A 23,644-nucleotide genomic window follows, 5' to 3' on the forward strand; every position below is an offset into this window, starting at 1 on the left:
TTGAGTATAGAAATTGGGAGGCAATGTTGCGCCACAGGACATTGGTTAGGCCACTGTTTGAAAACTACATGCAATTCTGGTCTCCTTCCTCTTGGAAGGATGTTGTGAAACTTGAAACGGTTCAGAAAAGATTTACAAGGATTCAAAGTTTGTGAGAAGATTTGTAGCTCGGGTGCTCGTTGTTGTGGTTCTGTTCGCCGAGCTGGGAGTTTTTGTTGCAAACATTTCGTCCCCTTTCTAGGTGACATCTTCAGTGCTTGGGAGCCTCCTGTGAAGCGCTTCTGTGCTGATTCCTCTGGCATTTATACTGGTTTGAATCTGCCGCTTCCGGTTGTCAGTTGCTGTCCGCTGCAGTGGCCGGTATATAGGGTCTAGGTCGATGTGTCTGTTGATAGAATTTGTGTATGAGTGCCATGTCTCTAGGAATTCCCTGGCTGTTCTCTGTTTGGCCTGCCCTATAACAGTGGTGTTGTCCCAATTGAATTCATGTTGTTTGTCATCTGAGTGTATGGCTACTAGGGATAGCTGGTCGTGTCGTTTCGTGGCTAGTTGGTGTTCATGGATGCGGATCGTTAGCTGTCTTCCTGTTTGACCTATGTAGTGTTTTGTGCAGTCCTTGCATGAGATTTTGTACACTACATTGGTTTTGCTCATGTGGGTATCGGGTCCTTTGTCCTGGTGAGTTGTTGTCTGAGGGTGGCTGTTGGTTTGTGTGCTGTTATGAGTCCTAGTGGTTGCAGCAGTCTGGCTGTCAGTTCAGGAATGCTCCTGATGTATGGGAGTGTGGCCAGTCCTTTGGGTTGTGGCATGTCCTCATTTCGTTGTCTTTCCTTAAGGCATCTGTTGATGAAATTGCGCGGGTATCCGTTTTTGGTGAATACCTTGTATAGGTGCTCTTCTTCCTCTTTTTGTAGTTCGGGTGTGCTGCAGTGTGTTGTGGCCCTTTTGAATAATGGCCTGATGCAACAACACCCCCAGATTCTATGGACTACCTAAAGTACACAAACCAGACATCCCACTCAGACCCATACTACCAGGAATACCATCACACAAACTGGCTAAAGAGCTACAACAGAAACTGAAACACCTGATCAGCGGATCCAGACACTCTATACAGTCAACACAAGAATTCCTGGACATCATCAGAAATATACACATAGACAAGGAAGAAACCATGGTCTCATTCGATGTAATGGCATTGTTCACTTCTATTGACAAAACCCTAGCCAGAGAAACAATATCCAACCTGCTGGACATACACAACAGACAACAGGACGCTAAACCTATTAACAAAGATGGCATACTTAAACTACTGGACCTATGCCTCACAACACATTTCACTTTCAACAACCAGATATATGAACAAATCAACGGAACACCCATGGGCTCACCGACCTTCGGACTCATAGCAGAAGCAGTAATGCAAAGGTTAGAAAAAACAGTTCTAACGCAATTACAACCCAAACTCTGGGTCAGATACGTGGACGACACCTTTGTAATCATTAAAAACACAGAAATAGAGAACACACACCGGATCATCAATGCCACACTCACAGGAATCCGATTCACAAGAGAGGAAGAAAAGGACAACCAGCTCCCATTCCTAGACGTGATGGTACAAAGAACACTGAACGGAGAATTCACAACGAAGGTATACAGGAAAGCCACACACACACAGACCAAGTCCTGAACTATGAAAGAGCAACCACCCCAACACACACAAACGAAGTTGCATCAGGACATTATTCAAAAGGGCCACAACACACTGCAGCACACCTGAACTACAAAAAGAGGAAGAACAGCACCTATACAAGGTATTCACCAAAAACGGATACTTGCGCAATTTCATCAACAGATGCCTTAAGGAAAGACAACGAAATGAGGACATGCCACAACCCAAAGGACTGGCCACACTCCCATACATCAGGAGCATTCCTGAACTGACAGCCAGACTGCTGCAACCACTGGGACTCATAACAGCACACAAACCAACAGCCACCCTCAGACAACAACTCACCAGGACAAAGGACCCGATACCCACATGAGCAAAACCAAAGTAGTGTACAAAATCCCATGCAAGGACTGCACAAAACACTACATAGGACAAACAGGAAGACAGCTAACAACCCGCATCCATGAACACCAACTAGCCACGAAACGACACGACCAGCTATCCCTAGTAGCCATACACTCAAATGACAAACAACATGAATTCGATTGGGACAACACCACTGTTATAGCGCAGGCCAAACAGAGAACAGCCAGGGAATTCCTAGAGACATGGCACTCATCCACAAATTCTATCAACAGACGCATCGACCTAGACCCTACATACCGGCCACTGCAGCGGACAGCAACTGACAACCAGAAGCGGCAGATTCAAACCAGTATAAATGCCGGAGGAATCAGCACAGAAGCGCTTCACAGGAGGCTCCCAAGCACTGAAGATGTCACCTAGAAAGGGGACGAAATGTTTGCAAGAAAAACTCCCAGCTCGGCGAACAAAACCACAACATTTACAAGGATGTTGCCAGGGTTGAAGGCCTTGAGCTATAGGGAAAGGTTGAATAGGCTGGGGCTGTTTTCCCTGGAGTGTTGGAGGCCGAGGGGTGACTTTATAGAGGTTTATAAAATTATGAAGGGCATGGTAAATAGACAAGGTATTTTCCCTGGGGTGGGGGAGTCCAGAACTAGAGGGAATAGATTTAGAGTGAAGGGGAAAGATATAAAAGAGATCTAAGGGGCAACGTTTTCATGCAGAGAGTGGTGCTTGTATGGAATGAGCTACCAAAGGAAGTGGTGGAGGCTAGTACAATTGCAACATTTAAAAGGCATCTGGAATATATGAATAGAAGGGTATGGAGGGATATGGGCTGAGTGCTAGCAAGTGGGAGTAGATTAGGTTGGGATATCTGGTCGACGTGGTCGAGTTGAACCAAGGGTCTGTTTCCATGCTGTACATCTCTATGACTCAAATTAATTCTGTCCTTCAACTCTCAACAACACCCTTTTTCTTCAGCAATGAAAGTTCATCTTACCCAGTACTGCCACTCCTCCTCCTTCGCTTACTTTTTATATTTTTCCCTGAACAGCCTTTACCCAGGAATAGTTAACAGTCCATCTTTTTCTTTCTTGAGCCCCGTATACGTTAGCTGCACAACATCAGATTTCCATGTGGCAATTTTCACCTGCAACTCTCTAATCTTATTCATGATACTCCATACAATCACATAAATGAACAGCTAGCCTGCTTTTGACTTCACTTCTTTTTTCCTTACTCTGATTTACCCATTAAGTTGCTATTCTTTCTACGAGTGGTAACTGTATTTGTAAGTACTTTATGAGGTCTTGTATTCTTCTCTACTATCCTCTCTTTGTTCCAAAACATCTGCCAAATCAAATCAATGGAGTGAGTTTAAAACTTTCCCAATGTCAGGTTCACCCCATCTGATGTGTATAGATGCCATTTTCCCCAGATCCACAGTGTCCCATGAACCTAAAGTTCTCCCTTATGCGTGATTTTTCCTGATATGCATTCATCTGTCTATTTCCGTACTCACTTACATGTGGCACTCCAGAGATTACTATATTTGGGGTCCTGCTCTCTAATTTTCTACCTAGCTCCCTAAATTCTGATTATAAGATCACATTCCTCTTTAATAGAATTATATAATCCCGATGAGTGCAAATAGAGGCCAGTCAGCCCATCAACTCTGCACTGACCCACCTGGATACTCGCCTCATAACTAAGAAATCCCCTAGCACTATCCCTCCCCATTTCTTTTAATTGCCCTCCCGTATAGCTGAGCTGCTTGCAATGCCACACGTATGGCTCTCTGATTGTACTCCCTTGAGGAATCAGCACCCTCATCAACTTCTGAATTGAAACACAGAGTAGGATCTCAATTTCTCTTGGATTGCCTAGTAGTCACCCATTCCCTCCAGGCTCTTAAGCTGTCATATGACCACCTCTCTGAACATGCAAAAACATCCAACTGGTCTGGACAAGAAAAAATTATTGCTTGATTCCTAATATTAAAACAGTTTTCTAAACTCATACAAATTACTCACAAAACTCAAACTGGTCAATAACTTTCCAGCATTTAAGTATTCAATTACTGCACTGTAGCGGAGATAAAAATAAATAAAATTCCTATTAATGAAGATTGCAAATTTGGCTTTTTGACAATAGCTTTTGCTTATTTATACTCAACTCCGATATGGCACTGGAAAGTCAGAGACTCACAATGACTCTCACCAATCATTGCAATGACTCTTACTAATTTTTATAGATGCATCATAGAAAACATCCTATCCAGATGCATCACATCTTATAAAAGCAAATTACTGCGAATGCTGGAATCTGAAATCAAAAGAGAAAATGCTGGAAAATCTCAGCAGGTCTGGCAGCATCTGTAAGGAGAGAAAAGAGCCGACGTTTCAAGTCTAACTGACCCTTTGTCAAAGTTGAGCTTTGACAAAGGGTCAGTTAGACTTGAAACGTCAGCTCCTTTCTCTCCTTACAAATGCTGCCAGACCTGCTGAGATTTTCCAGCATTTTCTCTTTTGGTTGCATCACATCTTGGTATGGTGACTGCTCTGCTGGGAATGCACAGCAGGTCAGGCAGCATCCAAGGAGCAGGAGCAGCCCTTCATCAGGAGGAAGGCCTCATTCCTGATGAAGGACTTCTGGACAAGCTTCATTCCTGATGAAGGGCTTATGCCCGAAATGTCGATACTTTTGTTCCTTGGTTGCTGCCTGACCTGTTGTGCGCTGTGCTTTTCCAGCACCACATTCTCAACTCTGATCTCCAGCATCTGCAGTCCTCACTTTATCCCTATTGGAACTGCTCTGTCCAAATCTGCAAGAAATTATTGAGTTATGAGCGCAGCCCAGTCCACCACACAAATCAGCCTTCCTTCCACTGACTCCATCTATACTCCTCGCTGCCTCTGGAAAGCAGCCAACATAATTATGTTATTCTTCTTTTCACCCTCTTCCATTCAGCAAGAGATATAAAATTTTGAAAACGTGCAACAACAGATTCAAGAACAGCTTCTTCCCAGTTGTTATCAGACTTAAGAATGGAACTCTCATATATTAGAGTTGATCCTTCTCTGTACCTTCTCTGTAGCTCTAATACTATATTCTGTATTACCCTGATATATTTAGGAAGGTTCGATTTATCTGAATAGCATGCGAAACAATCCTTTTCACTGTACCTGGGAATATGTGACAATCATAAATCAAATCAAACCAAATCAAAACACAGTGAAAAAGTGACAATTACTCCAAACAGTCAGCACTAAATAAAATATTAATAATAAACAAAATTCTCTAGATTAACTTACTCATTGCCCCAGTCCAAGCGGACTGTAATGTGTCGTTTGACATCACGGATTTGGTCTTGAGTTAGGTGACCAGATAGAAGTTGTCTCCGCAAATCAATCAGCTCATTCATTACATGCCGCAGTTTGTAAAATAAGTCCACCTTGTGTTTCTGTCGAAGGAAATAGATAGAAGCTATTTAAACAGAAGTTATTATATTTTACAGAAAGTATCTGCTTGACTTCATCCTGCAGATTTGGCAGTACATCTCCCGACCACAAACCAACTATATTCCTACTATTCCCGCCATGGTAATAGAGGGAGGAAAAGAATTCATTTCCATATGATTTTTATCACCTAGAGTGAAATAGTGCATTTTTGTATTCCTAAAACTTAACTGTCATCATCAAGCATTCTCCTATATCAGTGATAGTGCAGTAACACAAGTAAATATTTCTCTATTTTCCATGTGCATCCCTCAAAATTCTGAGCAGCATTCCCTTCGACATTGATATTAATGTTATCATTCCCCAGATAGCTACAATTGTGACATAATTGAAGAATATTACTTGTATTAATTCCAAAAAACTGTAGTCATAATTTAGAGGCGCTGGTGTTGGATTGCAGTGTACAAAGTTAAAAATCACACAACACCAGGTTATAGTCCAACAGATTTACTTGGAAGCACTAGCTTTCAGAGCGCTGCTCCTTCATCAGATGGTTGTGGAGTATAAGTTCAGAAGACACAGAATTTATAGCAAAAGTTTACAGTGTCATATTTCAGTACATAATTACTGAAATTATATATTGAATTGTTTGTTATGTCTCTCATTTTTTAAAATAACCATTTTGGTTTCAGTTTTCTCAGTTCCTTCTAAAAATGTATTCATAGAATCTTACATAGATCCATACAGTTTTTGAGTGAAACAAAATAAAGTACAAATTTACCCCACAAACGTATAAGTATGTGTTCATCGGGGGTGGGTGGGTGGTATGAGCGTCTATGAAAGAGTGTGTGTATGTGTGTGAATGTGAGTGTAAAGGGTATAAGTCTGTGAGGGTGCGTGCATGGGTATAAGTGTGAGCGTATGAGAGAGAGAGAGAGAGAGAGAGTGCGTGTGCGTGTGCGTGTGCGTGTGCGTGTGAGAGAGAGAGAGAGAGAGAGAGAGAGAGAGAGAGAGAGAGAAGAGAAGAGAAAGAGGAGTGAGGAGAGAGAGAGAGAGAGAGATATCCCTCCCAGTGGTCCATGTCACACTACAGGTGACCCCACTGCACTACACACTGTTTTACAGACACTCATAGCCCCCCCACCACACAAACACCCACATGCATGCACACAGATATAAGTTTGTGGGGTGAATTTGTACTTGCATAATTATATTTTATTTTGCTCAAAAACTACATGGATCCATGTAAGATTCTGTAAATACCTTTCGTAGAAATAGAATCACTCTCAACATAGGGGCACAGACAACCTTACACAGGGCACCTCACACCTTCAATGCATTATATGAGACAACATGGCACCTCTTGTTAAAGTTCACTTGAGAATGTCATTTTTTAAAAAAAATTCTGGGATTTACATATGAAAGAACTGAAACCAACATGGTCATTCTAAAATATGAGAGGCTTAACAAACAATCCGGGTCTTCTTCAATATATAATTTCAGTTGCATCACACTGAAAACCTTTGCTATAAATTCTGTGTCTTCCGATCTTTATACTCGATAACCACCTGAAAAAGGAGCAGTGCTCCGAAAGCTAGTGCTTCCAGAAAAATCTGTTGGACTATAGCCTGGTGTTGTGTGATTTTTAACTTTACCTAGGTATTGTTAGTCTGGGCTGGATTTGAACCTTTACGCCAAAAACAAATAGGTCTGTGAATTAATACTAGGTACCCCCTCCCCACAGGTACAAATGCTACAAAATAACAAATGCTGAAGAAAGTGAGATGAATCATAATTTTATTGACAAGTATCAAAAAATCTCTGATGACTCTGGAAGTAGACTAATTTTTCTAAGACAACGTGATTCCAAGTATAACAACATTAACATCAGGAACAAAGTCAAAGTCAAAGCGTGAAAGTAAAAAATGAGGTCTGCAGATGCTGGAGATCACAGCTGCAAATGTGTTGCTGGTCAAAGCACAGCAGGTTAGGCAGCATCTCAGGAATAGAGAATTCGACGTTTCGAGCATAAGCCCTTCATCAGGAATAAGCCAGGAATATGCTTATTCCTGATGAAGGGCTTATGCTCGAAACGTCGAATTCTCTATTCCTGAGATGCTGCCTAACCTGCTGTGCTTTGACCAGCAACACATTTGCAGCTCAAAGCGTGAAAGGAAAAGTACACATGCCCATAATAATGAATAAAAACGTATTTCCAAATTTGATTATCAACAAGCTGTCAACAAGCATTTAAAACCTGCCAGGTTGGAGACACAACATAAAGACAGTGACTGGTCTCACATGTTTACAATTTTGTACAGCAGTGAAATGTATGCTTACTGCCAGGTTAAATATCTACACTCTTACAGAACCTGTCAATTTCACTTACGCGGCATACTGTGTGAATAATTAAGGTTTTATTGGCCAGTTTTGAATGAGAAATGGCTTTTCTAATTCAATCTACTTGTTTAAGTCAATTTTTAAAGCATTTAATGAAATGGAGGATATCTAGCTTATCTAAGCAGAACTGTTGCAAGTCTTTTGTTCTATTTATTGTTCTGAATTTGAGAAAGTCCAAGATGGAGAATGTAGAGTCACTGGCAATCGTTTTGCAATATTATAATAGGGCAGATTGTTGAGTACTTCTGATCAGACAAAGGAGGAGAAAAAAATCTGGGAACTTAGAACCCATGCTATAAGCTGTGACTCATGAGCATTTAAACATGCAGGGATTGATCAAGGATAGCCAGTACACTTTTCTTAAAGTAAAGTATATTTAACAAGATCAATGTATTTTGAAGCAGTGACTAGTTGGATAGAGTTGGTATACAGAAAATAATGAAAATGGATTTTCATAAAATGTTTTATGTGTGGCTGAGAAAGGTTTATCAGAAAAACTGACCATGAGAAAATCTTGTAGGGTTGATGGGAAGTAGGTTGATAGACAGGAAATACTGAATTTCAACAAATGGATGTTGATAGAACTAAAGCAGGATTAAAAGTGGTAGACCCAATTCATTATCAGAATTTTTGGACTTGAATGGCCAGGGGAGAACACAGTCTCAGACTTTGTTGACAAAGTATAAATAGGCAGCTTGTCAAACTGAAATGCTGAATGTAAAATCATTTAGAAGACAAACTGGTGAAAGGTATAGGCAGATTTGGGGATGGAATTTAAAGTGGATAAGGGACAGATATAACACACTAAAGCAATGTAGATAATTCAGAAAAGATTGAGGAGTAATTCATAGCTGGAAAGGACCATCTTAGCAGGAAAGGGTAAACAAGTTATGTCTTTCCTCACTGGAGTTTAGAAGAATGAGAAACGATTCTATTTATATATACAGGATTCTGTATGGGCTTAATATGATAAACACTAAGAGTATACATTTCTCCTTCTGGGTATGTGGAACTCAGGGGCACAGTTTAGAAATAATGTAGTTCCCATTTAAGACAGAGAAAAGAGGAAGTTCTTCCCTCAGACAGTCATTAGCCTTTGAAATTCTCTTCTTCAGACAGCACAGCAGACTGGTGTTACGGACTGGGTTAGGCCCCTTCGAAACATTTTTAAAAGGTAGTCCAGACCTTAACTTTTTAAAAATTGTTTTAGGCAGATGTTAGGTGGATATCCATAGAGTGATGCAGCTTATTTACAGACTACAGAATGAAACATGAACAAAAGAGAACAGAATATAGAATAACGTAACCTGTCTAAAAACACAGCCGACTCTATCACAACTTAATGATGCTGTTCCAATTTCCTGCAACTTCCCCATAAACACACCCCTTGGCAAAATAAATAAAATCAAACCCAGATTTTTACAGGAGAGATGTTAGGGATCATTTGCTGAAGCATGGAACCTTTTTTCACTGTTGCTGCTTCTCTGTCTCCAGCAGATCTAACTACTAAAACTAAACCCAACTATAAAAATCCCTGAACTGGAAGAACTGGCTACTCCCTTTTCATTGTACAACTGTTTTCAAATAACCTAAAAGCCTTTTTCCCAAGTGTTGCCTTGGGCAGTATCTGTTAGCCATTAGCAAAGACCCCAAATCCTGGACAAATCAAAACCTCTGCCTTTTAGAACCTCTCTTGAAAAAACCATGGACAACATAACATAGTTAAAGGTGCAGCATCATCACACTAGGTCATTCAATATATTTACAACTGAGGTAGATGGATGTTTGATCAATAAGGGAGTCAGGGTTAAAGAGAGCATAGAGGAAAGTAGAGTTATGGTCAGATTCAGATCTTACTTAATGGTGAAGTTCAACTGGTCGAGTGACCTATTCCTATTCCTTATACACTTACGAACTCATGAATTTCTTGGTCCACTCATCCTTCTCTCTGAAGGCATCTCTCCAAATCCCCATTTGAATTGCTAATATTGACTCACTCACATGTTTGTGTCTTATCACTCTTATGCCTCACAGTCACACTTCCAGATAGTCATTCATTCCTCTCCACTTATCCATTTATCACAACTCCATACTTTTTCACCGTACAGACAAGAGGCTGAAAGTCTTCTCTTAGTGTTGAACAGATGATTTCCAATTCTTGGTTGTCAGTTCATTTGCCTTGGACTTTACTCACATTGATCTGTTACTTCTTTGCTATCAGCCTTCAGCAAGGCTTACGCTGCTTTACTTTGGACCTTTGATGAACATCAAGAGGAGCAGCATCAGCAACATCAACCAGACGTAAACAAGATGTAAGAATGGGAACTGGATATGTGGCTGTGCTAAGAAAATAGTGCACCTGAAACCTTAGTTACAGCAGGATCAAAATATATACCCTCGAAGAGATTTAAGGATGAGAAAAGAGGCAGAGAAATTATAAAAAAGGAAGGTGCATTAAAGTGGATAAATTAGGTACCAAACAGGTTACATAAAGAGAAATAAATAAAGGAGATTAGATTAAGAGGTAGAATGCAGAAAAAAAACACAAAAATTAAATATGATATTTTTTACAAATCTCCAACAAACCCATAAAGGAATAAGGAAATTTTCAGTTTCAAACTGCTTCCATTCTGGATCACAGGTGCTGTATTAACAATTGTCACCTTAATAACAAGATTTAATGGACAATTAATTTGCAAACCTTACAAGTTTAAAAAAAAAGCAGGAAAATTATGGATGAAAAGCAAACGACTGATAACCATAAATTAACTAGGAAGTTCTAGAGATTCATAACCCACAGCATATTTCTTAATCCCTGAACTGGCTCATTGATCCATGCGTGAAACTTGTATTTGTTATTAAACTTCTAGTCATTCTAAAGTAAGATTTGGCCATTAAAGTCAAAAAGAGTCAACCAATAATTGTTTTGTTGCATTTTTTAAAGAATTAATCATACTGGTTTGATGATTCAAGTTGAAATTGTCAATACCAGCAATTAATGAAGCAGAAAATCAACCTAAAGATATGGATCAGTCCAAGTGGTACAGTGAAGCATACTTGACTTGTGTATACCCATCAGTGGGATGAGGGCTCAACAAGCCATCTTACTACACAATATATCTCAAAAACTAGCAATAGTAACTCAGTGCCAAAATTAGACTCAAGTGTAAACAAACAAAGCTGATGATGAGAAAGTTTTCAGAGTACATATTGACTTTCTTGACATCAGTCTAGAATTTATGTGAGCATCAACAATAGTTAGAGTACAAGAGGCAGGTGTGGCACACTACTTCAACGCGAACAGCTAAGTTTTAGAATTAAAAAAGTTATTAAGAGTGGCAGAATGTAGGAAGTGGAGCGATAAAGGATCACCTGTCCTGTTCACAGCTTCCATTATGCTTTGGCCTTTTAATTAAAAATGCAATCATTATATATTTTCAGTTCATGGGGTAGGGGAGAAAAAGGGACAATAGTTAGTACTGAAGAGTACTGCAAAGAAATTACAGGAAATTATTAACAAACCCACAGTTACATCAAATCATTATGAAATTATTCGGTGTTCCCACCATTATCAGTCACAAGTGGGGATGTTCGCTAATGACTGCACAACGTTCAGCACTATTTGCAACTCCTCAGATAATGGAGCAGTCCATACCCAAATGCAATAAAACCTCGACAACATCCAGGCTTGAGGTGACAAGTGGCAAGTAACATTCATGTCACACAAGTGTTAGGCAATGCCAATGCCCAACAAGAGAGAATCTAACCATCACCTCATAACATTCAATGGTGTCAACATAATTGAACTCCCAATTATCCATTCTTTTCATTGATCAGAAACTAACAAGGATTTTTTAAATAATTGAATTTTTTGAAGTAATGAAGAGGATTGATGAAGGCAAAGTGATGGATGTGATCTAAATGGACCTCAGTAAGGTGTTAGCCCTTAAGTCCCTTTTATATCTTTCCCCTTTCACCGTAAAACTATACCTTCTAGTTTTGGACTGCCCCATCCTGGGGAAAAGACCTTACCTATTAACCCTATCCATGCCCCTCATTATTTTATAAACCTCTAAGATTACTCCTCAGCCTTCGATGATCTAGGGAAAAGTGTCCCAGCATATTTAGCATCTCCCTATAGCTCTAATCCTCTGATCCTGGCAATATCCTTGCTAATCTTTTCTGAAAAAGCACAGCAGGTCAGGCAGCATCAAAGGAGAAGGAGAATCGACGTCTTGGGCATAAGCCCTTCTTCAGAAAGAAGCTCCATTCTTCAGGACTCATGTCCGAAACATTGATTCTCCTTCTCTTTTGATGCTGCCTGACCTGCTGCACTTTTCCAGCAACACATTTTTAAGCACTGATCCCCAGCATCTGCAGTTCTCACTTTCTCCTAATCTTTTCTGAACCCTTCCTATAGCAGGGAGACCAGAATTGCACATTATATGCCAAAAGTGTCCTGCACAGCCACATGACCTCCCAACTCCTATACTCAATGCTCTGACCAATAAAGAAAAACATACCAAATGCCTTCTTCACTATCCTATCTACCTGCAACTCCACTTTTAAGGAACAATGAACCTGCGCTCCAAGGTCTCTTAATTTAACAATACTCCTCAGGACCTTACCATTAAGTATATCAGTCCTGCTAAGATTGGTCTTTCCAAATTGCAGCACTTCACATTTATCTAAATTGAACTCACTCTGCCACTCCTTGGTCCACTGATCCATCTGATCAAGATCCAATTGTACTCTCACGTAACTTTTTTTGCTGTTCACTAAATCTCCAATTTTACTCTCATTTGAAAACATACTAATCCAAATCATTTATATAAATGGCAAAAAACAGTGGACCCAGCACCAATCCTTATGGCACTCCTCTGGTCACAGGCCTCCAGTCTGAAAAGCAACCATCCACCATCACTGTTTGCCTTCGACCTTTGAGCCAGTTCTGTATCCAAATAGCCAGTTTTCCAGTACTCCATGTGGTCTAACCTTGCTAACCAGTCTAGCATGAGGAACCCTAACAAATGCCTTACTGAAGTCCATATAGATCACAAGCACTGCACTGCCCTCATCAATCCTCTTTGTTACTTCTTCAAAAAACTCAATCAAGTTAGTGAGACATGATTTCCCACACACAAAGCCATTTGACTATCCCTAATCAGTCCCTGCCTCTCTAAATACATGCAAATCCTGTCCCTCAGGATTACCTCCTACAACTTGCCCACCACTGATGTTAGGCTCAGAAATCTGTAGTTCTCTGGCTTTTCCTTATCACCTTTCTTAAATAGTGGCACAACGTTTGCCAACCTCCAGTCTTCTGGCATCACACGTGTGGCAATTGATGATACAAATATCTCAGCAAAGGGCCCAGCAATAACAACCCTCGCTTCCCACAGAGTTCTAGGGTACATTTGATCAGGTCCTGGGGATTTACCCAACTTTATGAGTTTTAAGATGTCCATCACGTCCTCCTCAAACATTTTTCAAGATGTCGCTGTTGATTTTCCCACATTCTATAACTTCTATATCCTCCTCCACAGTAAACATGGATGCAAAATACTTGTTTAGTATCTCACCCATCTTCTGCATTTCCAAACAAAGGTGAACTTGCTGATCTTTAAGGGGCCCTATTTTCTCCTTAGACCACTGCTGTCTACACCTAGCACATGCTTCCTCCTTTTTCTTGACCAAAACCTCAATTTCTCTATTCATGTAGGATTCCCTACACCTACCAACCGAAAAACACAACGTCTCTGGATTCTCGTGATCTCATTTTTGAATGCTTCACATTTTCCAGCTGTCCCTTTAGCTGCTAATATCTGCCCCCAATCAACTTTTGAAAGATCTTACCAAATGCTATCAAAATTGGTTTCCTTCTACTTTAGATCATCAACTTTTAGGTCCTAGCTATTTTTTCCATCTCTATTTTAAAACTAATAGAATTATGCACACTGGCCCCAAGTTCTCCCTCCATATAAAATGCCTTATCTCCCAAGAGTAGGTTAGGTTTTGCACGTCCTCTAGCAGGTACATTCACATACTGAATCAGAAAATTTTCTTGTACACACTTAACAAATTTCTCCATCCCTAAAAGCTTTAACACAATGGCAGTCCCAGTATATGTTTGGAAAAATACAATCGCTTACCATAACCACCCTATTATTCTCACAGATAACTGAGATTTCCTTACAAATTTGTTTCTCAATTTCCTGTTCCTCCTGGTCCTGACCAGATATATCCAATAACACTACAAAAGGCCAGAAAAGGGGGCTATGGATGATATTTTTGCATCATTGTTAGCCACAAATGAGGCCCCAGAAGAATTGATGGTAGTGAATGTTGTGCCCTTACTCAAGAAGAGCTGCAAAAAAAAACCTAGAAACTATAGACTAGTAAGTGTAACATCTGTGGTGGGTAAGTTACTTGAGAAAACTCTGGCCTTCATCAGTCAGATCATTGAGTATAGAAGTTCAGAAGTTATGTTGTAATTGTACAGAACATTGGTGAAGCTGCACTTGGAGTATTGTGTTCAGTTTTTGTCAATTTGCTGAACGAAGGACATTATTAAACTGGAAAGAGTGCAGAAGAAATTTACAAGTATGTTGCCAAGCGTCAAGGTTCTGAGTTATAGGGAGAGGTTGAACAAGCTAGGACTTTTCTCTTTGTAGCTTAGGAAACTGAGGTGTGACCTTATAAAAGTATATAAGATTATGTGAAGCATGGATAAGATGAATGCACTCAGTCTTTTTCCAAGGGTTGGGATATCAAGGACTAGAGGCGCATCAGTTTAAGATTAGAGGGAAAGGAATAAAAGGGAACCTGAGGGGCAACTTTTTTAAAACAGAATGAGCTAGCAACAGAAGTGGTTAACAATATTTAAAAGACATTTGGACAAATACATGGATAGGAAAAGTTCAGAAGGATATAAGCCAAGTGCTGGGAAATGGGGTTAGTATGGATGGTCAGCATGGACCAATTTGAGATGAAGGGTCTGTCTACGTGCTGTAGGACTATGATTATCACTTTACTAAAGGCCATCTTTGCACCTTAACAATCTATAGATGCAGAAAATAGCAGTCTTACTGCTCTAAAACCACCACTCCAACCTTACTTAGTACCTACATTTTTATACTTTTAAAGTTTAATCAAGAGACCAATCTCAATAAATACATTAAATACAATAACAACTCATTCAACTCACCATTGCAGACTTACAAAAAAAGGTCAGGTTTACACTTTAAAACTAGCCACTTAGCTACTCTCTTGCTGTGAGCTCCCTCACATAGGTTTCTCCAAGTTCCGCTGTGAATTTCACTGTTTGTTTATTTTTCTTGAAAGAACTCCAATGTTCAGAGATACTGGAAACCAAACAGCAGAGGCAACAGCTGTACAGATTTATTCATAGGTCAAACAGTAGTGTTGGTTTCTTTCTCCAGTTGATTAATTCCCTTGTGGTCACTACCTTTGTTTCCCTTCCTCCTGTTTCAAGTGACATTGTTTTGATCTTTTCTTCCCCCAAAAGTTCCAAAACAATGTAACAGCTGATAAAACAATAACTACTGCTTCTAGAATTCGAGGAAATCAGCTCCAACACTGAAAATACCTCAAAAAAGGAGTAGCTCTTACTGTCATATTTTTTCCTATCCTCCAGTTTAGATTAACCAGAATCCTTTTAATTGAAAGATGCTGAACTGTTTGGATGCATTCTGGTCAGTTAGGGTATCTGCTGATTACAAAAAAATAAAGTGACTTGGGAAAACAGCCAAAGAAAGTTGTTTGCGATAAAAGGTGGCATTTCTTTAATTGTAGGAAAACCTGGCTGTGAGAAACCATGACTGCTGAGCAACCCTTGTTTGTCTTAGTTTCTGTTTCAGCAATCTAGGGAGTCAGAAGGGAAAAGCCTCCAAAGCTTGTAGTAAAGGCAAGTTTCTCTCTCCTGAAATTCTCTCAACTGCTTTACTTGGGAATTAATAAATTTCCCACATCTCAGTATCTTGATTGTCCTGCAAATCTTAAAATGCTGAGCTGTACTTTCCAAGACCTTAAAACCAGATTTCCATCTAAGCTGAAGCTTGCTTGCAATACCTTCCAATAGTCTACAGCTGTCAACAATTTGACCTCATCAAGAAACCTAGCATATATTGTGACAGTTAATCAAATTCTAACTACTGGCCAAAACAATATTCTTTTTCTTTTGTTCTGATGTGTCATCTCAGCTGAGCTGTGTTGCCCTTTGTGTTGTGAGAGTGTATGTTTCGGGATTAAAAGGATGTATAATTTTAATTCCAAACTATAGCTTAGTTGTTAACTAGGTTTGCTTTACAATGTACAGTTTCTAGAGTTCATTAAAGAAACATGATGACCATTTTTCTTGGTCATGATAGCAATACCAAAGGGGGAGGGTGGGTTGTCAGGCTGATCACTATGAATTGAGAGAGGATCTAATCATTGCGTGTGTGTGTGTGTGTGTGTGTGTGTGTGTGTGTGTGTGTGTGTGTGTGTGTGTGTGTGTGTGTGTGTGTGTGTTGCGTGGGGATTGGGGAGGGGCGCGAGTTATTGCAGAGTATGTACTAGCACGCTAGTTTGACAGAAGGGTTGGGGGAGCTGGGTTTCAAAGAGTCACTTGCCACTGGGGAATATACAGAACCCCATCTAAAGCTATATCAAATACAGGAAATATTAAGAAATATTAGGAATATTAAGAAATATTCATCCACATGGCAACCTTAAAACATGGGCATTTCTCAGAAATGGCATCAGAATCAGGAAACTTATTAGCCTTTTTACAGAATGCTCTGAATATTTAGTCTTGAAGGGCATTGCACAAAAATAAATGCATTCTTCCAAAAACACAAGGATTATCACACCTAGTAGGAGCAAATTACTGCAGATGCTGCAATCTTTACAGAAAACAATAAATGCTGGAGATCACAGTCAGGCAGTAACCATGAGAAAGCAAGCTAATGTTTCGAGTCCAGATGACTTAATCAGAGCTAAGTGAAGTGTGGAGCGGGCAGCATTTATGCAATAGTTGGGTGTGGGGGGGAATTGAAGTCTTGGGAAAGAAAGGATGTTGATAGTTCACTTTAAGTGATCGCAATGTGAGAACAGCAAAACAATGATCCGTCTAAGTGTCAGACTGGAATGACCAGACAGTCCTTCTGGGGTGGGGAAGGGGAGAGAGGGTGACAGAGAATGTAACAAGTAAACTAAAAGAAAGGGAAGGATTGGGTTCACGATTTGAAGGAGTTGAACTCAATATTGAGCCCAGAAGGTTGTAAACTGCCCATTTAAAGAGACGCTGCCTTTACAGTTTGTGATATAATTCAATGGGGCATTGCAGCATGTCAAGGACAGATAAGTGAACATTGTGTTAAAATGACCAGCTACAAGAAGGTCAGGGTCATGCTTCCACAAGGACTATAAGTGTTTTGCAAAGTGGTCACCCAGTCGGTGTTTAGTTTCTTCAATTGGGCCACATTGGGTGCAGCAAATACAATACCCTAGATTAGAGGGGGTACAGGTGAAATGCCGCATCACCTAAAAAATTGGATGGAAAGCAGGGACGGAGTGAAGGAACAGGTGTTGCATCTTCTGCGGTTACATGGGAACACCATCCATCACCACAATCTTAGAAGAATGCATCAGACCATGTTAATCATTAGTTTTGAGTTGGGCTGGTTTAGGATAATTGGATTCAATGAATGACTTTCTGTTTTGATGTTGGTAGACTGACCATATTGAATCCTTGACCGAATTAACATTTTCAGTGCTCATCCTAATAAGAAAAGTTGTTGTTAATTTATATTACCAGTATTCAGCTAGGCTCTGTCAGTGTTTGTGCTATTATTGTTCAGCAGAGTAGAAATATTCTCCTTATTCTCCAAGCTTAAAGATGGCACTGGCCATCACTCAACTCTACACACTGTACATTAATGTAATTATAGATTTAATGTAACATTTTCAGAAATATCTCATTTTGCTCAGAGGATTCATCCTCACTGTACATTTCCATCATCACTCTACTTGTTAGTAATTCCTGCACATTCCCATATACTGTGTATTGTTTAATGCTGCTCACTGCCTGTTGATCAAAAACTCCATGCCGTGTCTTGGTTAAGACTGCCTGCTACATCATGACCACTGTTGTAGGCTGCTTTTTGGACACTACTGTCCACAGTTAGTCAATGCTGCATACTGCCTCTTGGTCATAACTGTTTGCTACCTATTGGTCATCACTGTATGGTACCTGTTGTTCAATGCTGCATGTTGTCTCTTGCTTACAGCTACATGCACATTTTGGGCAATGCTGTATATTGCCTCTTGGTCACAGCTGCCCATTGGTTACTTCTGTACACGACCCATTGATCACCGCTGTACTTCACTCGTTGGTCGATGTTATTTCTTGCTACCGCTGCAATCTGCATTTAGGTCGATGCGGTCCTTTGCCTGTTGGTCATTGTTGCATGTTATCGTGTCATCAATTGTTCAATAATTTGACTCTGAGGTTATTAAATGCAACATTACTTACAATATACACCGAACAGGAGACAATTTAATTGTGTACTGAAAATGTGTATACTGTAAACAGATTAACTTTATGCTCGCAGAGGCAGATTTTATAAAAAAAAGGTAAGATCCTTGATGATGATTTTGGAGTCAGTGCTAATTTTAAAATTTCTCCAAGTCAATGTAGCCATTGAAGGTTTAAGGTATTATACTTCTTTTGGTCACCACCAACGGCACTCATTAATGATTAAGTCCTTTTGCAACATTCTCATATGACCAGTCAATCTTCTACATACCAAAGTAAATCACTTTAATGTTGTGAGGTCATTCATTTATCCTGGTGGCAGATTAGCCTGAAAGTCCAACATATATTTATTTCAGAGGGAATGCTCAGTCCATTCTATGAATATGTTCTTCTTATATTTATGAACTTTGTGCTTTAGTATCACTTTCTATTTTTGCATTATAAAGATAGAAGAATCAGAACTCTGTACATCATTTGGTGAGTTCTGCATTAGGCCTTTCTCTTCAAAGGAATATAAATGGCTGTTAATTTACTGATTAAAATAATAGTATTGTACACTATTATGTAAGTGTTTACATTTGGATGTGTTTAGTTGATAAGGACAGAGTAAAGCAATGTTATTCATTTCTTTTACATACCCCTCTTAAGAGTTTTCTATGAACGACACCAAGAGTCTACCATAGGTCCTTTGTGGCTGAATTTTACAGTTGCTTCACCGTTCACTAATATACACTTCTTTTTAAAGGTGTTTTGTTTGCTCCCTGTCTGAATCACCTTCACCCCAGCTGAGTGGTACTTCCCTGGTTCAGCATATCAATTTGTGTATTTGCATAGTTTGACATTATTAAACAGTGGCAATTCATTTAATCTGATACTGTGCTTTACCTTTCAGTTCTGCTATCATTTCTACAACAACACTAACAGCAAAAATTCCTATAAATTCTGTTACGATCAAGCCCTCCACAATCACCTAATGATGGAAGCTAGTGTGCTTCCAATTAAACCTGTTGGACTATAACCTGGTGTTGTGTGATTTTTAACTTTGTACACTCCAGTCCAACACTGGCATCTCCAAAGCAAAAATTTCAACTTGCTTCAATGAGGAAAGCAGTTGACAAAACAGGATTGAAATATGTTAGATTTTAAAAACCTTTTGAAGGTAGGAATGGAATAGTAATAGAAGCATAAATACACCTTAGGTGCAAAGAATTTAAGCCACTGACAGTGAAATACTAGTTTCACAGTAAGCCAGAATTCACTGATGTGAGCTGAAACAAGGACTAGATAATGTTACAGTGTGAGGAAACAAAGATTTTGAATTCCAAGGCTGGAGGACCACTAAAAACTAGGGTGATGAATGAGACAGAGAGTGATAGTAGGAGAAAGGATGCAAATAGTATGGTTGTGGTAAGTTGGGGTTTATGGAAGAATAAAATTGAAATGCACCACAGTTTGTATGAGCTGAATCTTGGGAAGTTAGTGAGGAGAAAACAAAAGACATCAACTTGGAGATTAAGAAGGCATGCATGAACATTATAATACTGGGGATGAAGCAGACATGGACTGGGATCATCTTGTGGAGGAGTTAAGTAACCTCAGTTGTGGACTGGATGTAAAACTGGAAGCTTAAATTGGGGTCAGAAATTGCATCAATATCACACATGGTCAAATTCAACGCGAGTTCCAAGGAGCAGGGTAGAATTGGACTACCTGGTTCAAAGTTTTTGATAGCAGGCATAAAGGATATAATTGGCTTTGCAAATACAGAAATAGAGAAAATATTGGTCAATTCACAACTTGAACAGTCAGTCAGAAACCACGGAGGAGAAGGTGGTAATGAAGATGTAAAGCCAAGTGTTGTTATAGCAAGTATGAGTTTTGATTTCATGTTTCAGTTAATATCACTAAGAAATAAGATTGGAATAGGAGCACAGAAGGATAAAACTTTGGTCATATGTCTTAAAAAGTCTGCTTTAGTTAACAGAGAAAATTTTTGTTTATATATTATTCATAATCCAAGACATCCCAATATACTTCACAGTCAATTTAATATTAAGTGTATTCTCTGCCCTAATGGATGGACAATACAAAAGCATATTTGCACACAATGGCTATGAAATAAATGACCATGTATTCTGTGCTTAATTATATTAAATAAGATAAATATTGAACAGGACACTGGGATTTCTTTTTTGTAATAAACATAAATTAGTAATACTATGTGATATTTGAGATCCACCTAAACCAGCAGAACTAATAGTATTTAATCTACTGTATAATGACCTTGTATTTTTATTTTACTGCATATTTGATTGTAGACTGAAATGGGGAGGATTCGTGAAGAATCAATGTAGTTTTAAAAAGCATGTAACCTGACACCCATTGTGAGATCTGTTTACACATGTGATTATTTAAGAAATAGTGGCAGTGTGTTTTTTTTATATAAACAGTCTGGTTACAGTCAAGCTGGGGCCTGGGGTCTGAGTATGAATGGTGCTTGGTCAGGAACACACAGCTGATTTTTCTATGGACTAGTGACCAGTTATTGATAACAAAAGTCTTCTACCTGCAAACAACTTTGCAATTTGTTCCCAGGTAGTTGAAAACTTTTGAGGTGTAAATGTTTGAGAGAAGTCATCTCTTTTCTCTGCAGTAAAAAATAATGCATTCAAACCCCTCCCCCCCCACCCCGAAGAAAAACTGTTAAATTTCCCTCAGCAGTTGCTCTAAGCAATGTATCTTATTCAGCAGGTTTATAAGTTTTAAATGGCCATTTTGAACCTTCTGCAAGCAAATAAAGAATAAAGGAGCAGTATGTTCTGACAAGACAAAAGTATCTTCTCAGGGAACACTATTTGCAAAGCCAGCTGCAGCCTTTAAACTTTCCCAGTCTTTCCCTCTGCCCATCCCACTGATGTGATAGCTTTTGCTGTTTGTCTTTTTCTGTAGGCGTGTGTGGGGAGAAACTTATATGGGGGTTAGAGATTCAACTAATAGAGTTATATGTTGATGGTTTAGAATTGTTTACCTATAGCTAAAGTCAATGCATTCATAATAAATAATCATTCTTGTTAAGTACAATTGAAGAAAATGGGGGAGATACTAAACGGGTATTTTGCATCTGTATTTACTGTGGTAAAGGACATGGAAAATATAGAATGTAGGGAAATAGATTATGACATCTTGAAAAATGTCCATATTACAGAGGAGGAAGTGCTGGATGTCTTGAAACAGTTAAAGGTGGATAAATCCCCAAGACTTGATTAGGTTTACCCTAGGACTCTGTGGGTGGCTAGGGAAGTGATTGCTGGGCCTCTTTCTGAGATATTTGTATCTTCAACAGTCACAGGTGAGGTGCCCGAAGACTGGAGGTTGGCCAACGTGATGCCACTGTTTAAGAAGGGTGGTAAGAACAAGCCAGGGAACTATAGACCAGTGAGCCTGATGTCAGTGGTGGACAAGTTGTTGCAGGGAATCCTGAGGGACAGGATGTACATGTATTTGGAAAGGCAAGGACTGATTAGGGATAGTCAACATGGCTTTATGCGTGGAAAATCATGTCTCACAAACTTGATTGAGTTTTTTGAAGAAGTATTGAAAAGGGTTGATGAGGGCAGAGCGGTAGATGTGATCTATATGGACTTCAGTAACGCATTCAACAAGGTTCCCCATGAGCGACTGGTTAGCAAGGTTAGATCTCATGGAATACAGGGAGAACTAGCCATTTGGATACAGAACTGGCTCAAATGTAGAAGACATAGGGTGGTGGTGGAGATTTGTTTTTCAGACTGTGACCAGTGGAGTGCCACAAAGATCGATGCTGGGTCCATTTCTTTTTGTCATTTACATAAATGATTTGGATGTGAGCATAAGAGGTTTAGTTAATAAGTTTGCAGATGACACCAAAATTAGAGGTGTAGTGACAGCGAAGAAGCTTACCTCAGATTACAACGGGATCTTGATCAGATGGGCCAATGGGCTGAGAAGTGGCAGATGGAGTCTAATTCAGGTAAATGCGAGGTGCTGCGAGGTATGGAATGAGCTGCCCAGAGGAAGTGGTGGAGGCTGGTACAATTGCAACATTTAAAAGGCATTTGGATAGGTAAATGAATAAGAAGGGTTTGGAGGGATGTGGGCCGGGTGCTGGCAGCTGGGACTAGATTGGGTTGGGATATCTGGTCAGCATGGACGGGTTGGACTGAAGGGTCTGTTTCCGTGCTGTACATCCCTACGACTCTATAGAAACTTGGCCCATGCTTTCTGTCAATCTGTGTTGAAAGATGGGTAAATCGGGGAACTTAGCATACTTTTATGAAATATTTCACTTACTAATCCAGGAAAAGCAGGACTGTATTTCCAGTGCACAACCCCAGTGAGATATAACAATTTCATTCTAACCCTCATTTCTTTCTAATGTGAGAATAGCGCTATGATCCTGTTGGACTATGACAACTTTACCATTTTGCCTTCATCTCATAACAAATAATTCTTCGTGTTTGCTGAGTTCAAGCTCCTCTTTTCCCTGCTAACCCACCACAAATCAGTTCCCATTTTAGACGGCGAATTCTTGAAGGCATACGTAGCTGATATAGAATACATATATAAATGACTTGTCCAATATTTATGAATGGAGAATTGACGTTTCGTGCATGAGCCCTTCTTCAGGCTCATGCCCGAAACGTCGATTCTCCTGCTCCTTGGATGCTGCCTGACCTGCTGCGCTTTTCCAGCAACACATTTTCAGCTCTGATCTCCAGCATCTGCAGTCCTCACTTTCTCCTACAATGTTTATGAATGTTTGGTAGCATTGCGAGGGCTGTAGACCAATCTGGACTTGCATATCAATAAATCTGACCTGCATGAACAAAATACATACCATTCTTAATTAGCTGCCAAAATTTTAATCCATTGGATCTGCCACTCAATGTCACCTTTCAAGTTTTATTTGGAAGCATGCTAAAGAAAATTTGCTGGATTTGTTAAATGAGCTGTCAGATAGTATATATGATAGGGTTCATTCACGTGGCTCATTGTGTTCGTGCATGCATGCATTGCCCTGGACACACAAAAAAAAGGATGTCCCTTTCTGTTCTACGATATCAATGACTGGTTCTGCGTAAAATGAACTGGCCACATTGTAGCAATTCACCCAACAATCAGTTTTGTGCAAGTCTTTCGCTTACATGATGAGTAATTCCTTCACATTTG

General features: G+C 39.6%; 1 protein-coding gene across 1 annotated transcript in view; it reads right to left on the reverse strand.

Annotated features, from left to right (window-relative positions):
- The window catches only part of dock3 (dedicator of cytokinesis 3), a 721,249-nt gene that overhangs the window by 587,352 nt on the left and 110,253 nt on the right, over positions 1–23,644 (reverse strand). Inside the window, exon 6 of the mRNA XM_060835046.1 lies at positions 5,353–5,501. Within this exon, the coding sequence (XP_060691029.1) occupies positions 5,353–5,501 (149 nt within the window). The remainder of the gene's footprint in view (positions 1–5,352; positions 5,502–23,644) is intronic.

Source organism: Hemiscyllium ocellatum, chromosome 14, assembly GCF_020745735.1.
Source record: "Hemiscyllium ocellatum isolate sHemOce1 chromosome 14, sHemOce1.pat.X.cur, whole genome shotgun sequence".
Lineage (NCBI taxonomy): Eukaryota > Metazoa > Chordata > Chondrichthyes > Orectolobiformes > Hemiscylliidae > Hemiscyllium > Hemiscyllium ocellatum.